Here is a 17,228-nt window from a genome sequence, read left to right on the forward strand (position 1 = left end):
AATACATACAATAATACACATTAATCAACGTAACATTAAGGTGATTCAGAAACAAAACAACTAAGGGTCACAGAAGTGACACCAGGATTTTCTCGAAACCCGCGATCAAGCGTGAACTGCTCACCGACGAAGCCCCAACTGCCAGGGTCATGGTCCTCGAGAGCTAAATGCCGCACGACATTAAGAAATGCAGGAGAATCATTAACTAAAGGACCAGCCCTGAGGCAGCAAGAGCAAGGACTCACCCGGGGGACTTCCCTAAGTGATGGGAGAGGCACCCCAGTGCTGCCGGACAGGCCCGAGGGAGGGACCCACCTCTGGCCGTGGCCGGGCACGTGGCGCTCTCGGCCACCCGCAGGTTCCTCAGCAGCTGCATGGACTTGCCAGCCATGATGATCTGCTTCAGGACGGGCTTGAGGAAGGACACCATGGTGTGCTGCCTGCTGGGGGGCCCCTGGTCACTGCCAGAACTGGCACTAGCATTATCACTCATTTTCTCTTCGTTTTCTGTCTTTTCCGATACACTGTATAGCGTGTAAGTTGCATACCAAAAGTCTCTGTGATTTACTGGAACGTTTTTGTTTCTACAGAGATTCAGAAGAATTTTAAACTTTAACGTCTCTTCCTGAAACACAACGGTATACCTGTTCTAGCCTAGCTATGTTTTCCAGACACTCCTGAGCACAGTAACACTAATTAATGGGAAAATGAAGCCACCTCTACACCAAAGAAGAGAGATTTTATCTGCCCTCAGTTTAACATGGAAATGTGGGGTAAATACTCTGAATGGTATAGGCAAATTTAAGGAAGTAGGAAGTTTCCAGAATTGGAATTAAACAAAATAGGACCGACTTGTTCTTCTTTAGAGGTAAAAATAAAAGTTTGCCCATTTGCCATCTCCCATGAAAGTAACCCCAGATTCCCACACCTTTTTCTCGCATGTTCTTAACCAGATGCTTTTAACGATGAAAAGACAATCACTCATCACCCTCTGTGAACAGTCAGAACCCCATTTTTACAAAAATTCCCACACGAGAGATGAAACGATATAACCAGATTCGGTTAAAGAAAGGCCGGCTCGCGTACGTCCGTGCCTAAGGTCACTTAATGTGACCTTTCCCGTGAGAGACACGGCCAGACGGCTGTTAGCGAACACCATACATCCAAATGGGGCGTGGTGATAGTGCCCACAGTTCTCCCTGCCAACCAGTTTCTGTGATTACGTTTAGGAAAATTGATTGACCGAAGAATTAAAAAAAAAAAAAAAAAGAGTAGCCACGTCAGAAAAATATTCTGTCACATTTTTATACTTTTATCTTGCTGATGATTTATGATGAGAACCACTGAAGCCATCTCTTGCCACTGAAATTCATTTTAATGGGAACCACTGGGCCTTGCACCACGCCTACCAGTCCTCCATACACACGCTATCACTCGGAAATATAACTTGCGAAGAAAAGCTGTGAACTGACATGAAACTTGGGAAAAGGTGTCTCTTGGCTGCCACCTGACGTGCTCTAGAAAACGCAGCAGAAGCTGCTGGTGGGGACGACACAGCTCGCCAGCACACTGCCCCCCCCCCCCGCCCCGCAGCCCTCCTGCGCGCACGCCGCCCTCACCTCTGGATGATGAACTCCCTGGCGCCGTCGCACAGGCGCCCGTGAGCGATCCACTCGTCCACCGTCTGCAGGTAGGGCCGCACCGTCTCCACCCAGAGAGAGAAGAGCAGGGAGACCTGCGGGAGCGAGCGCGGTCCACACTCAGAGCTCCCGCGCCTCTGCGTAAAACGAGCTCTAAGCACTTCCAAAAGGCCTTTTAAGAAGGGATCGGACGTCCGTGGTTTTTGAAACCAAGGAAGAAATTACAAATCCAAAACATATGCTATTAAACCCTTACGAAAACTCGCATGAACCTGAGGTGCCCACACTGTTGGCAGTCCATGCCAGTGTCCTCTGGAGAGTTACCCAAGGACAAGTTCTCAACTGGACAGTGCAGACTGGGATACGGTTATCCCAGCTGAACAGTGCAGCCACTGGGATGAGATTTCCTTCTGGTATGCTTCTCGGTAGGGAAGAACTGGCATAGCTGAAAGACGTCAACCTCCTTCACACTGGCCTGCGGTACCAAAATGGTGAGAAAGCAAAGGTGCCCTGACAAACTAGGAAACGTGCTGGAAATAAGCACCCAAAGGACCCTGCGGCTTTCCCGATCATAGTCTCCAGTTAGATTTTTATTCGTTTTAAACGTGGTTAAAAAACAACAACAACACATAAAATATACTATAAAATTTTTAGGTATACAATTCACAGGGTTATCTATCCACATTGTGATAAAAACGGACCCCCAGGATTTTTTCATGCTCAAAACTCCCACTGTGAACCCATTAAGCATCTCCCCTTTTCTCCTCTCCCCCCGACTAATCTAGATGCCTCATATATTAGATTTGCAATTTTATTCAAGAGAATTACTGCAAATGCCTACATAAGTCAGCTAGGTGTTTTTCACATCTTGCTTTTATGTTTTTGTGAACTTGACAATTATAATTTAGAAGCTAATGTAAAAACCCCACACACCATGATTTAAGTACTGTTTTGACCAAGAGCTAAGACAGGTGACCCTGGGCAGAATGGAGTCAGGCATTGTAGACAAGGGGCCCACATACGGTTTGCTCCGAGGCTTCTCCAACGCTGTCATATTCAAGGATGGCCTTATACAGTGTGTTAAGCAGGTGAGATGCCCGAACAACATTCCGAGTGTCAGGTGGGACTTCTGCTACTCCAGTACTAAACACTTTGTGCAGAACCTTGAGCTGAGCCAGTCGAGGTGACAACTTCTCCACTACTATTGCAAGAGTTATTGTAGTGTCTGCAAATATAAGAAATCAAACTCATTAGCATGGAAAAATGTCTACATTCCAATGTGATATAAATCCCCAGCCACACGGAAAGGCATAGCAAACTGGAGAACGATGTGTTTCATCTCATATCACAGGAGGTCAGTTTCCTTAAAGAAAAGAAAGGACAACTCAGCAGAAAAATAATGTGCAAAGAAACTGATGGTTCATGGAGAAGAAAATACAAGGGTTTCTTAAACATCCAGACAGACACTTGACCTTACTTGTAATAAAAGAATGCAAATTAAAACTACACTGGGCAAACAAAAAACAGACCATGACAGGCTACTGTTTCAGGGAGGGGGGGGTGAGAGAGTGGCTGACTTCAAAGCAGCGGCAAAATCAAGTACCCTTGCTGGTGGCACAGCTCTGACCCTCGACGTGGAGGTGGTTATACGTGTGATGAAACGTCACACCACTACATGCAAAGGTTATCACTCCCTTCCCACAAAAAAGCAAGCACCTGCGAAACCGGTGAAACCCATGTCAGGAATGCAGATCAATCAATGTATTATGCCAAAGCCAATTTCCTAGTTTTGATAACATACTGTAACTATGTGAGGTGCCACCCCTGGGGGAGGCTGGGTGACAGGAACACGGGACCACTCTGCACTATTTTCTGACGTGGCTGTAGGTATATGTTAAGGAGGAAGATGTATACACTGTATCACCATTTTACACCTATCATATCCATCGGTGAAGGTCAAAAAGTCTGATGCCATACTGCTGGCAAGAGCGTGAGGAAACAGGTCTTCACGTACACTGCTAGCAAGAGCATAAAGTGACTGATCTGTACCTCCGTGGAGAACAGTGTGGTGAAACCCATCATAATTACACATGCCATCGCATCCCCTATGACCCAGCGCTTCCACTTAAGAATTCACGCTATAGACGACTTGGTGCGCATGTGCAATCACTTCCCCGTCAGCGGCTACCTCTGCAGCACTGCCGGCAACAGTCAAAGGTCAGAAACGACCTAAATGTCCACCAAAAGCGGATTGGTCTATGATGCATCCATACAACAGAACACTCAGTTTGTAAAAAAGAATGAAGAGGCTCTTTATATGCTGGTAAGATAATAAACCTCAACGTTTAAGTTAAAAAACTACTTGAAGAGGGCAGCCAGGAGACCCCCAGGTGTGCGCACGTGAACGGGCACTGGCTGCGCATGGGAAACAGGACACGGACAGCTCGGCTGCCTGTGGGGAGGGTGCTGAGCGCTCACCTGCACAGCCAGAGCAAGAGGAGGCATGTTCACCGTACATCTTTCTGCGCCGTTTGGATTTTGAGAAAGATGAATGGCTGAAAACACACATTTTTAAATGAATGTATTCATGAGAATTACTTGCTTGCCAGGTGTTTCCAAACCTAACATCAATTAATAACTTAAATGGCATTTGAAATGCGAGTTATGCGTCTTAACAGGAAAAGCAAAGGAGAAATATAAGTACCGTTATTGATGATACACTTCTCGATTTCTGTAAGTTCCTCTTTGAAACTAATGAAGTACTTGTACAGGGCCCACATGAAAGCCTGGTAGGTTCTAAAGGGAGCTTCAGGCAACTTCTGAAGGCTGGAGCTGTGCCCAGGTAGCGCGCTGGTGGAGCTGTGCCCCATGACCTCATCGATGAACTCCTGGAGCCGATGCACGACCTGGCCGTACGCCGCCACCTGCTCCAGCACTGACCGCAAACAGCTCTACAGCAGAAGCAAAGTACGAGTATTTACACTCAGTCCTCTCTCAGGATTCATATCCCCCTCGCTGTAAAATATTTCTTTCCTGACTGTTTTGAACAGTGTACTTAGAAAACAAAGCAATAAAACCAATATTTTGTTTTAGATTCAAAGAATAGTGTAAGCATTAATTTCTACAGAAAAACAAATTGTGGTTTATACTTTTTAAAAACACGTATCAAGTAAATGCCCTATAGGCAGAAAATTTACAGTATGCAACTTTCCCATTATAGAATGACAGGGGGGGCAGGGGGAAAGCAGAAAGCACACATCAAAACTAAGTATGAACACCATAAACAATACTAAAGAATTCCCCAAGCCCTGGACAGGTGCACAACTTGCCTTTGCCCTTTGGATCTTACATATGTTTAGTCATTTTAATACTGCAAAAGTTCTAAAATCATATAACTGTTCACATAAACCCTGTTATTCAATTGTAATTATAACACAAATAACTTACATGTGTCAAGTGAGTTACTGTAATATTGTTTCTCACAGTTACCTTCCCATCTATCAACTGAAATATAAACAGCTTTTTTACCCCAGAAAGCAACCTGAAATGAGATAAAAGAGATGAATGTGTTTTAAGTTCAGGAAAATACTGACTACAATCACGACTAAGAAATATCAGTGAAAGACTCAGACTTGTCAGGGTCGGGGAGGCAAGGAGATCAGATAATTGGATCAGATGATCTTTTTACCTGAACCTTAAGACCCACAATGTTTCAGGATCATCTAACAGAGATGCTCCAAATGACGCTGTCCATGCATGTGCTCACACCCAAGCGGCCCCACAGACCTCCCCGTTCCCAACACCAAGACCACCGTCGTCACGCTTCCCGGCAGAGGACCAGGACCAGAGAGCTCTGTGAGGCAGCGCTACGCCTTGCGTTTCTCATTTTCGTTTCTGTGGGAACACATCTAATTTCTTAGAGTCCTGCTTTCCGGGTCTGGGCACAGATTAACATTCACTGATACACTCTGCCTACTGAAAGCAGTAAGCGGCAAACTAGGAACCTCACTACAGACGCAGATGCTGTAAAAGGGATGGTTTAATCTAATTAAATCATATGTTGCTATTCAAAATGGAAAACGGAAAAGTATATCAAAATCTCCTAGTCTCCACAGCTCAATCTGAGGTCTGGGCTTCCTGAGTCCCAGTCCAAGTGCAGTTAATTCCCATTCGCTTTTATTTTTCATGCTTTGATATATATACTTTTCACTGAGTTTTGTCTTTTCTCTCTTCTGACACTAGAATGCAGCCTCCGTAAGGAGAGAAACATCTGTCTTGTTCCTACTTTGACCTTGGTGTCCAGTGTAATGCCTGCCAGGTAGTAGGTGCTCAATACCTAAGTGTTCAACAAATACATGCAGTCCATACATTTGTCTGCAGACACGTGTCCAGTCCCCACTTGGCTTGTGCTAAGTGTTCTCTGAGACAGAGATCACCCTGCAGGGTGCTGACGAGGGGGGCAGCTGAGATCGATCCTGTCCAGCTGCTGTGAATTCACGCTGGCCATGGCCTGCTGCTCCGTGGGGGTGTGGTCCATTTCCTCTTGTATCAGACCCCATCTGTTCCCAGCTAGATTATTCAGTAACTTAAAACTAGGTGGAGATTTAGAGTCCTATAGTGACAGTGGGGTGGCTCCTGAGTAGAGGGAACTGCCCAGGGCCCACAACTAACAGCCGCTTCTAGTTTGCACGTGAAAAACCCCTGAACACATTCCTTTAAAAAATCCAATATTCTCCTTCTCACTAATTAAGTCTTCTAGACTTTTAATCGGGTTAACAGGTCTTACCATAGGGTTTCCCGAATAACCTGCGTCTCAGTGACACAAACTCTGTCATCCGGAACGTATAACGGGTCACTGGTGTACAAGTGTTGGTCCCTGTCAGATAAGCAAACATCAAATGACAATGAAAAGCTATTCCCAGTAAAATTACGTGTCTCAAAGAACATATGCAATTTACTGGCAATTTGGCCAGTAATTCATAAGCAAACAAACTTTATACAGGATTTAAATGCTTTCCCATTCAACTGAAATACTCTAGAACAGCGGTCTCCAACCTTTTGGCACCAGGGACCGGTGCTCCTATGAGAATCTAACGCCTGGTGATCTGAGACGGAGCTGAGGTGGTGATGCCAGTGCTGGGGAGCGGCTGCAGATACCGACACAACTTTGCTCACTCGCCTCCTGCTGTTCAGCCCAGTTCCTAACAGGCCACGGACAGGTACCAGCCCAGGGTTGGGGGGCAGTTGCGGGGAGGCTGCTCTAGGAGAACCACTTTCAGAGCAATCCCAATTGCTATGTTAATTGCTGATTCAGTCAAAAGTTGAAACTATGTTTTTGTTTTTGTCCAGCAGCTTGAATGCGAGCCCAGGACACTGTCACCAAGTTCCCACCTGCAGAACCTGCTGACGGCGAGTCTCATTCTCATCCACCTCCCACAACCCAACAGCACTCACTTCGGAAGCTACTGGGACACCTCTGTCCCTCACCCAGATGAGGTCAGTCACTTTGGCCTCCATCTGGACTCCAGTAGAACAGAAGCCTTCACTGGGGTCACCACAAGGGTCATCGCAAAGCGAGAGGGAGCCAACCCAGCAGCAGCCACTCAGGCTGGCAGCCGCGAGCAGGAGGACTCAACTGTCCAGCACTGCGCAGCCTCCGACCGACATTCCGCACAAGCTGGTGCACTGGGGGCAGTCCGCTCATGGCCGCAGATGGGGAGAGGCGAGGCCTCCTTCTGTACCTTCGCAGTTCCCATTCTGGCCTGGACCCAGACTGGACGCCTGCCGGAGACGCAGCGCCAGCAGTGCCTGCCAAAGTTCCTTCCCTTAATAAATGCATTAAATGAGAAAAGTAGCTTCTTACCAGACAGCAGCTAAGTTGGAGTGCAAATGTAAACTGTGAGGAAAGCTCGAGGACCGGGCTGTCCAGTACTGACGGACCACATGCTGTTCCAGCCAGCTTCGGACATCAGGCTCATCTACCGGAGGAAAGGTAACAAGTTTCAGTTGTAAGAGCTGAGCAAAAATCACTTATCGACTTTGCCACGACATCTGAACTTATGACTCCATTAGGATCTTCAATAGAAAAAGGCTTTTTAAAATAACAGCTACCTGACAACACTTACATACAATCGTTTATTTAAAACCATGTTCAGAGGGACATACATACAAAACTTAATTAGATGTCACTGGCTAGAAAGTAAAAATAATGTTACTCAATTTTAAAATGACCCCATGAATAAAAAGACACCAGCAGTCTGTCTGGATAATTTGACAATCACGAAGGAACCTGAAATGGCTACCAAAGCCTCTCTGGGACCAGCACTATGAAGGATGAGATTTCTTGTACAGGTTGTTCCAGAAAACAAGAAAAGTGAAAGCTGCCTAACATTTTGGAGACTAATATAACCTTGCAACTAAAACCAGATAAAGACGTAGTAGGAAAAGTAATTCACAGAAGAATAAAGATGAAAAAATCCTAAGTTAAAAACAGGCAAGACGACAGAGCGCGTGAAGACGGCGGAGCAGGTAAAGACGGCGGAGCGGGTGAACACAGTGCTCGCCCCCTCCCGTGACCACACAAAAATCACAGCCAAGCTACGGAACAGCCGCCCTAAGCCCAGCTGAACAGAATTCGTATAACTAAGGACATAAAGTAGTAGCCACGTAGACACTGGTAAGAGGGCAGAGACACAAAATGGCCTGGCCCCCCAACCCGTGCGTGGCTCTTAACAAGCTGGTGTCAGCTGTGGAGGCCCCCCGAGAGGTGAGGGGTCCCTGCCCCACACCAGGCTCTCCAGCTCAGAAGATCAGTGATGGGAAGAGGGGTCCTCACATTATCTGGTTGTGAAATTCAGCAGGGATTCCATCCGGGTGACACAGAGGGAAGATGAGAGTCCCGGGAGTCCACTTAAAGGGCCTTAGCACAGACTCACTCGCTGATGAACACTCGCCCTAAGCTCCGGCAAAGGAACAGCAGTTCGAAAAGCCCCAGGGACACACTAGGGTTGGGGGTGGGGGGTGCGTGGGGAGACTGAATTGGCTGGCTTCAAGGTGAGGGCTGGAGGGGCAGCTTTCTCCCAGAGTGAAGGGCTGGCAGAAGCTACTGTCCTTTTGCTGAGCCCACCCCCACCCAGCTTGTATGTGCAAGTGGATGTCACATCGGAGTCTCCATCAAGCTGCCTGATACCCTTCGCCCTGCTCTAGTGATTCCCTGAGACCCCACCCCACACACCCTGAGGGCCTAAGCCGCTTCCAGTATCTTTTCCATACAAACAGCCTGTTTGCAGACTTTCCTAAAATCTCACAAGGTTCACAAACCCCTAATAAGCAGCATCTGGCCTTTGCAGGCCCCACACCTCCTGATGAACTGCTCCAAGCCTGGCACTAGTGGTAGCCAGCCTCATTTTGCAGCTGGACCAGGTCCCTAAGGTGTGTGGCGCCAGGCAGAGGATGTGGGCATGTCCGCAGCGAGGACAGAAACGTGGTGTTGTGAATGGCAGTCTCCGCTGCAGTTAGCAGTGACACAAGAGTGACAGAGGAGGCGCTCAGAGCGACATGGGCAGAGTGCAACGCAGAGGAGCAGAGCCAATCTCACGGACAGCACCATCCCGGCATGCAGTGTACACGCAGAGCGCACCGACCGCCACGGTGCACTGTGCAAGAACGCCGCCTATGTGAGAACACTGATGTCCACTCCGTCAGGCATGTGGGCCTACGCCGGGCTGGCAGAGGAAGGACAACGGGGTGAGAATCAAAGAGGGGCACAGATACCCTAAACGAGGCCACAGGCCCTGCGGGAACCAGTGATGACGTGCTCTGAGCTGATAACCCACGTTCTGTCCTAAAGTTCCCAGTCAAGAATTAGGAAAGAAAGAGGAAAACCACAAAATCATTAGGATGCTAAAATCAGCTTTAAGTACTTTGTGGCCATTTGGCAAGGTTCGAGTACAGCGTGCAGGGCCTGGTCGCAGACCCAGCTCCAGGGGCTAGTGCCATGGCTCTGTGACCAGCAGGAAACCCATGGTAATCGGGCCTTTGTTTTCTATCTATGAAATGAGAACCGGGTTAGACAGCTAATCTCTAAGGCTGCTTCTAGCGCTTTCTAGATTCTTGCAATTCAGACTTCTTCAGTAAAAACTGAAAAAGCAGACAGGCAAATTTAAAATTAAATCATATACATCTTTTCCTTTTATTTCCCAATTTTAGCAAAGTCAATCCTTCTCCAATAAAAAAATAAACTAAAACATTTAGGACTAGCAAAGTTCTCAGAACAAAATTGCCCTCAAAATCCCTTTTTGACATGAATTCTGTAGCACCACTCTTTAGGTACTGCAGATGTAACACGAGCTTAGCAATATCTTAACGGGCATGGACCCGTCTCTCCTTCCAGTGGATTCTTCCATTAGAAAGGGTGCCAGCACCTGACACAACACACAGTTACCTCTCCAGAGGACACGAGGCCCTGGTTTTCTGCTTTGATCCTGTTCTTCCAATGGCGTCCTATCCACCTGAATCCCAGAGTCCTCTCTGCTTAAGGGCTGTGGGTCATCATCACCTTCACTTTCTTCAGACCAATTCTGATTTAAAAAGGAAGCATATAGGGCGTAAAACAGTTGAAGCTATTTGTATTAAAAGACGAGGAAAATTTCAGAGGAGAGGCAGAAACTATACCCAAAAAACTTTTTCTAACTGTCTTGAGTTACTACAGAATGAAATTATTTTGGGTGGCAAAAATCCCAAGATTCACAGCTCCTTAACGGGTACATTAAGGGTACTCATTCTGTTCAACTTCCCAGTACTAATGACTTGCTGCAGAATCTTAATAAATCTTTCATGACAAAGTACTCGAATTTACTGAAGAGTTTTATTACTGTTTTACTTAAGCTGCTGCAGGGCAGAAGGACCCAAAGAAGTCATCTATATAACTTGGCACATGTTTATATTTTCATTAGCAAAACTACTGCCACTTACTGACCGGTGTGTCTACATTCGAACTAAGGTCAACTTCTTCACCTTCCATCAAGTATTTTCCCCAGTCAAAATCATCTTTCTTTTCTAAAATGTAACAAAAGAATCTCATCAGCTTTATCAAAAATAAGTGGGAAAAAACTCAAAACTATAGGGAAAAAGTCTCGCAAAATTCAAAATAAAATGCACTCGGGAAATGAAAGTTCAAAAACATTGAAACACTCAATAATTTGATATTCTAATACATTTTAAACTTCAATTTTTTTCATCTTCAAAAGTTAATTTCTTTATGTAATTGAAAGTTTAATTTACAAAGTTAGAATTTCTGTTTTTAATGAAAATCTGCAATTGTAATTGCATCCAGTGCAACATAAATATTTTAGTTTCACATATTTTTGTTTCATAAAATCAACATCTAGTAACTAAGTGATACAAGTAATTTCTCTTTTTTTTTGCTATATATTAAAGCATCTGAAAACGTACCCACTTCTTTATCTCTTGGTGTTTCCACATAATTGCTGTTTGAAGGAGAATCAGACAGACACAGAAGAAGTGACAGTATTGAATAATGTGCATCTGTCTTTAAAACAAAAAATGAAGAGTATGAATCACTGAGGTTGGTGAGAGCTTTTTAAAGCAGTTTGAATAAAGAAAAGATAATCCTATGACAGTTACATCCCCAGTTTTTTCCTAGTTCGAGAAAACAGAAATTATACCTAAATAAACCCTAATCTCTAGGAATATGGTTTCACTGTGTTCGGGGAGGGCTACTGCTAGAGGCGTACAGAAAAATGATCAGAGATAACAATGAAAAGGCCAAAGTAGAAATGAGAAGGGACACTGTTTCCTTTAACTATTCTGCACAACACAGGTATTTTCATGGGTGTAGGTTAAGCTGAGGTCATGGCATCTGCCTGACCAAAAGGAGCGCAGGACCAAAATCTACAGAATGCAGTCGCCACAGGCTAACAGTGCCCACCATGCACCAGCTATTCTAAAATGGTTCGCTATTATTTTTGTCATTAACATTATTGTGTCACAGGGTCTATTTATTAAATTTTACAGTCTACGCAGAAAGCTAGACGACATTTATCACAAAGAGACCTAAAAAAGATTTGCCTCCTTCTCTTTCTAAGTGGTTTCTGCAGGAACCATGCACAGAAGTGCACTTCCAACCCTTGTAGAGGGGTTCAGAGCATTGCAGCTCTCTCTTTTCCAGAAAGATTTTTAGGGCCCTTCCTTAAATCATCTGAAGCTCTCTTCCTTAGGACACCAATTTCCAGAATGCAGACCAAGGAAAAGCCTGTCGATAATAGAATATGCCATTAAGAGGTTGCCATGAAGATTAAATGAGTTAACATATGTGTGCAAGAAAGGGTTAACTCAGGAGGCCTACGTCACCCAAACTGTGAACATCTCAAAGGTCTGCAGGACTGGCCCTTGCCTGGCTCCTGAGAGAGAACTCGAACCCTTGGACTCCCCTGAGAAGAGTGTTTCTGCATGCTGGAGGCTTTGGTCCATGACCCAGACAATTTATGCTAACAAAGCGACTTATGATGAACGCTTGTTTTCATACGCCTGCGGTTCTCAGTTTGACCGCAGTTTGCGAACCCATGACTGAATGTGAAAGTGCTTAGAATAGCTTCTGGCATCTAGTGAGCACTATTTAGGTAGTTCTTATTACCAGGTGCGGAGAGCCATTAAAAAGATTTTAGATACCCAGGCAGTGCCATTCTTTGTGCCAATCTCTGATCTCAATTTTCATAGTAGGCTGGGACTGAGAAGATGATTAAACAAGAGCTTGTTTTTTCTTTCATCTCAAGCCTGAGGCACACTGGGTTTCATGGCAATACTTAAGGCAGTTTCCAGGGGATTCTGCTCTAGATAGTGAACAATTCGAAAAGAGAATGAGTGTTTAAATATTTTTTGTTCTTGTTCAACAAAATTCTTTATTAAAATTATTGGGGTGCCATCAACAAAACAAAAAGATGACTTACTGAATGGGAGAAGATATTTGCTTATGGAATATCTAACAAGGGGTTAATATCCAAAATATATAAAGAGCTCATACAACTCAACAACGAGAAAATAAACAATCCAATTAAAAAATGGGCAGAAGACCTGAATAGGTATTTCTCCAAAGAGAACATACAGCTGGCCAATAGACATATGAAAAGATACTCAAGGTCACTAATCATCAGAGAAATGCAAATTAAGACCACAATGAGATATCACCTCACCTTTGCTGGAATGGCATCATCGATAAATCAAAAAACAAGTGTTTGCAAGGATGTGGAGAAAAGGGAACCCTCGTGCACTGCTGGCGGGAACTTGGTGCAGCTACTATGGAAAACAGTCTGGAGGTTCCTCAAAAAGTTAAAAATGGATCTACCTTTTGTCCTAGCAATTGCACTTCTGGGTATTTATCCAAAGAAAATCGAAACACTAATTCGTAAAGATCTATGCATCCCTATATTCATGGCAGCACTAATCACAATAGCCAAGATATGGGAGCAATCTAAGCACCCATCAACAGACACTGGATAGAGAAGTTATGGCTCATGTATACAATGGAACATTACTCAGCCATTAAAATAAAATGAAATCCACCATTTGCAACGACATCGATGAACCTAGAGGTTATTATTATGCTGAGCGAAATAAGTCAGAGAAAGATAAATACTGTATGTTTTTACTTATTTGTGTAACCTAAGGAACAAAAAGAACAAAAAGAACCAATGAATCAAAAACAGACTCACAAATACAGAGGACAATCTGGTGACGGCCAGAGGGAAAAGGGGCTGGGGATCTGGGAGGAAGGGGTGAAGCGTTAAAATATCAATTAGAGGTCGATAAGATGTTCACTGGGATTGGGAGCACAGCATAGAGAATGGCTGTGTGCAGAGCCAGAGGGAAGATGGAGCAATTGGGGGGATCGTTTCATAAACCACATAAATGTCTAAGCAATGTAACGTGTACTAGAAATTAATAATAAAATAAAATGTTAAAAAAATTATTGGTGTGACATTGGTTAATAAACTAGGTTTCAAGTGTACAATTCAATATGTCACATGTATATTGCACTGTGTTAAATGTTTAAATATTAACAGAAACAAGTTGACAATAATCATTGGAAAAGATAAACCATACAACAGAGATCTCACAACATAATGCGCACCTTTACTTCCTTTATGCTTGGAAGTGACGCGTTTAGAAACTCCTCAGTTAATCTCTTCCAACTAGCAGCTTTGCTGAGATCAGAATGAATGATGAATTTTTCATAAATTCTAAAATATATTTTTTAAGTGACAGTTATAAAGCTATATTAATAAAAGGATTTACAAAAACATAGATATTTCGGAATATGTACATATACAGACACATATAAAACTGACTTACCCTTCTATTGTCTTTTGTACTTTGTGGCTGTTGACATCCAAAAAACGGTGAAATCTAAAAGACAAGATGCAATTCTTACATCAATTTTGGCACATAGCTAAGTAGACTGGTCTCACTGCCCGCCATATGCCCGAAACACCCTCTACTCAGCCATACTCAGGAGTGCACCTCTCTCCCAGGATCACCTCCACCATCCAGGCAAAGCAACCGCTGTACCTCAAAGAGTGCTCAAGCACCCCTTCAGCAGAACACAGGTCACCCTGAGCCACCCCAACCCTGTCCTCTGGTTCCTTTGCCTTCCCATAATGCCTTGTGTCCAAGTCTAGCATAGCACCATCTATATTGGGGTTCCTAATCTTTGTATGCCACAGTGAAGCCCACTGAAGCTTGGGGACCCCTTCTCATAACATTTTTTAAACCATAAAATGAAATACAAAGGTAACCATGTATATACTGAAACACAGTTGTGAAGTGTTTTTAAGTTTGTGATACAGTAAGAGAAACTTCTTTATTAAAGCATTAAGTAACAAGATCTATCAGTGGGTCCTTGACTACTGTTAAAATAACAGCAAACAATATTTAGACCTATCTGCAACAACTATAACATGATGTGCAGTGTGTGATTTCTACTGGTGACACAGTCATAGGTAAACTAATATTGCTCGTTGCTTTCATTCATAAGTGAAAGATACGCTATTTTTTAGTTTGAGGTTAGCATAATTTTTTTCTTATCCTGATTCATATCTTCAGGTCCTCATGGTAAGAACGACTACTCTATGTCATACATAACTGACTTTTGTCTGTTTTTCTTAAGGATACTATAAGTCATTTATCTCTGAATTTCTAGGTCCTAGAACTTGGCCACAATTTTAAAAACACAAACGTAATTCTTCTTTTTTTCTGATGGATGATTAAAGCATCACAAAATTATAGTATATTCCACTGAACTCTTGTTTTCGGTTTGGTGTTGAAGCCAACAACCTGTACTTAAAAGAAGTAAACTACACCGCTAAATAACATACCTAATGCTATGCCAGGAAATGGCTGCGCAGAACACCACTTTACCTGTTAAGATTTATTTTCTCAATATGTAAAAGAGATAATAACTTCTAATGTCTCGCTCGACTCTAAAGTGATACCCATCCTCTTACTGCCTTTCTGAATATTACCAGAAAATTATTTGAGATCCAGCAATTAAGCTTGTCCTCTCTGATCTACTCAGGCACTACTATGTTAATGTTACTCGTAGGAACCGAGTTTATCACGCCAGGAGCGTGGTGCGATGGATGCCCGATTCGCTGTGTTCTCATCGTAAACCAAGTGGGCACTTTTTGTGTCATTACCAAGTCTGACTACAGATTCTGAAAAACTGTCCACTCTTCAGGAAGATCTCTCCTGACACTGAATGGAGAGACGCTAACACCGCCTGCCATCCTCCCGGTCACACTGCCGCGACAGGAGGCGACCGCAGCAGTGCTGCCGGATTCAAACGTACTGGTTTCCGCCGCCGTCCCGGTCCCGGCCCCGACCCCGACCCGCACCTGAAGTTGGACCAGGCGAAGTGCAGGGAAAGCTGGAAGTTGGGGTCCGCCTCATCCCGGAGACCCGCCACGCTGCGGACGAGCTCGCGCACGTCACGCTCCTGCTGCCGGTCCAGGCGGCTCCAGGACGGCCCCGCGCGAGCCATCTTCGCCGCCTCCCAGCGCCGGCTTCGAGATCGCGCCCGCTCTCGCGAGAGTTCGCGCTCCCGCCGCGCTGCTCCTGGGAGAGGGCTGAGGCCGCTCTCGCGAGAGCTCGCGCTTCTGCCGCGGTGGTGGCCGCAGCGTCCGTCTCCCAGTCTTCCCTGGGCAAATATAGGCCCCTACTCAAAGACTCGGACGTCTTCGTTAATCAGACTGACATCAGCCTCTGGATAACCGTGGTTAACGGTTTAACTTCTGATGGTCGAGAGCAGCCGGTCGGCTCTCATTCAGTGCAACTATTCGCACCTGCCTTTCCGAACGTCTTAGTCGTCCATCCTGCCCAAGCTTCAGCGTCTCCTTGCAGCGGTGACCTCTGAGGGTCCCTCAGTCCACCCCTGTCCGCACAGCCCACACTACGTGGTCCACACTACAGCAGGTGTCAGCAAAGCGGGTTGTCCACCGCACCGCTGAGTGTGGCGCCTTCTGCTGTCACTGGTGTGGGACTCCCGGTGGCCAAAGGAGGACGTAATAAATCCTGTCGGCCAATCATTCCCTAACCTATTACATAGACTTCGATTATTTTTTTCTTTTAGAGAGCCACTAGGTTTTCATGTTTATTGCATTGCATTACTTACTTAGTAATGCGACAAGAGAAAAATCCTGAGACGTTCTAAATTAAATTACAGCTGCTGGGTAGTCAATTAACCAGTTAGTAGCTGTGGGCCAGCTGACATAAGACTGCTTACATGCCTGACCGTATGTTGGAGCTTTGAATCAACATCCAGGACCACTGGGTGGTCCACTGCATCCCGCATATGCATGAACTTACTGACTGTTGTCTGTAACCAATCCAAAGTAGTAAATGTTTTTCCTTTCAGACTGTGCTCCTATCATGGAGCAAGCCCTGCTTCACCTCCCCCTTCTCCCTTATCTGTGACGATGTACATTCTTTGAAAACAACTTACAACTTTCTTCCCCAAACATGATGTGTAAAAAAAGCCCATCAACTCCAGGCTGGTAGACATTCTGCTTTTCCACCTAGTGCTGCTACAGACTTCATGCCCAAGGACCTGGTCTTGTTGTCTTGCAAGAACATGCATGACTGGATAAACTCTTTCTTTTAAAAATACTTTCAGCTGTAGAAGTTAAGATTTTTGTTTAACAAATGGCAGTTACAGCAGTGTATTAGTTTTTTCAGACTGCTAAACAAAATACCACAGACTGGGAGGCCTATAAACAACAGAAATTTATTTGTCACAGTTCTGGAGGCTGGAATTCAAGATCAGAGTGCCGATAAGGTTGGGTGAGGGCCCTCATCCTTTCCTGGACGCAGATTTATTGTGTCCTCACATGGCGAAAGAGGCAATGGAGGTCAACCAGGCCTCTTTCCTAATTGGATAATTCAATAAATGGCTACCTGGTTAATTGAATGATCAGATAATTTAATAATTGTTTAATTGGATAATTTATAATTGAAGAATAAAATATTGGATACTTGAATAATTGGATAATAGAATAATTGGGTAATTGAATAATA

The 17,228-nt window shown here is 44.6% G+C and overlaps 1 protein-coding gene across 4 annotated transcripts in view; it reads right to left on the reverse strand.

Moving 5' to 3' along the window:
- Nucleotides 1-15,742, reverse strand: part of TUBGCP5 (tubulin gamma complex associated protein 5) — a 28,633-nt gene extending 12,891 nt beyond the window's left edge. For 2 of the 4 annotated variants that reach the window (XM_036232087.1, XM_036232086.1), the window contains exons 1-13: nucleotides 15,551-15,742; nucleotides 14,010-14,063; nucleotides 13,789-13,897; nucleotides 11,094-11,190; nucleotides 10,618-10,697; nucleotides 10,084-10,219; nucleotides 7,504-7,618; nucleotides 6,427-6,516; nucleotides 5,088-5,181; nucleotides 4,345-4,591; nucleotides 2,663-2,865; nucleotides 1,620-1,735; nucleotides 316-584 (exon numbers count right to left, since the gene is read on the reverse strand). In XM_036232087.1, coding sequence (XP_036087980.1) covers nucleotides 316-584; nucleotides 1,620-1,735; nucleotides 2,663-2,865; nucleotides 4,345-4,591; nucleotides 5,088-5,181; nucleotides 6,427-6,516; nucleotides 7,504-7,618; nucleotides 10,084-10,219; nucleotides 10,618-10,697; nucleotides 11,094-11,190; nucleotides 13,789-13,897; nucleotides 14,010-14,063; nucleotides 15,551-15,696 — 1,756 coding nt within the window. In that variant the 5' untranslated portion in view covers nucleotides 15,697-15,742. Of the gene's footprint in view, nucleotides 1-315; nucleotides 585-1,619; nucleotides 1,736-2,662; nucleotides 2,866-4,344; nucleotides 4,592-5,087; nucleotides 5,182-6,426; nucleotides 6,517-7,503; nucleotides 7,619-10,083; nucleotides 10,220-10,617; nucleotides 10,698-11,093; nucleotides 11,191-13,788; nucleotides 13,899-14,009; nucleotides 14,064-15,550 lie in introns of those variants that run through there. The other 2 variants (XM_036232088.1, XM_036232089.1) reach the window with 2 other exon arrangements.
- Between the last annotated feature and the right edge of the window lie 1,486 nt (nucleotides 15,743-17,228).

This window comes from Rousettus aegyptiacus, unplaced genomic scaffold, assembly GCF_014176215.1.
Source record: "Rousettus aegyptiacus isolate mRouAeg1 unplaced genomic scaffold, mRouAeg1.p scaffold_m13_p_14, whole genome shotgun sequence".
NCBI lineage: Eukaryota > Metazoa > Chordata > Mammalia > Chiroptera > Pteropodidae > Rousettus > Rousettus aegyptiacus.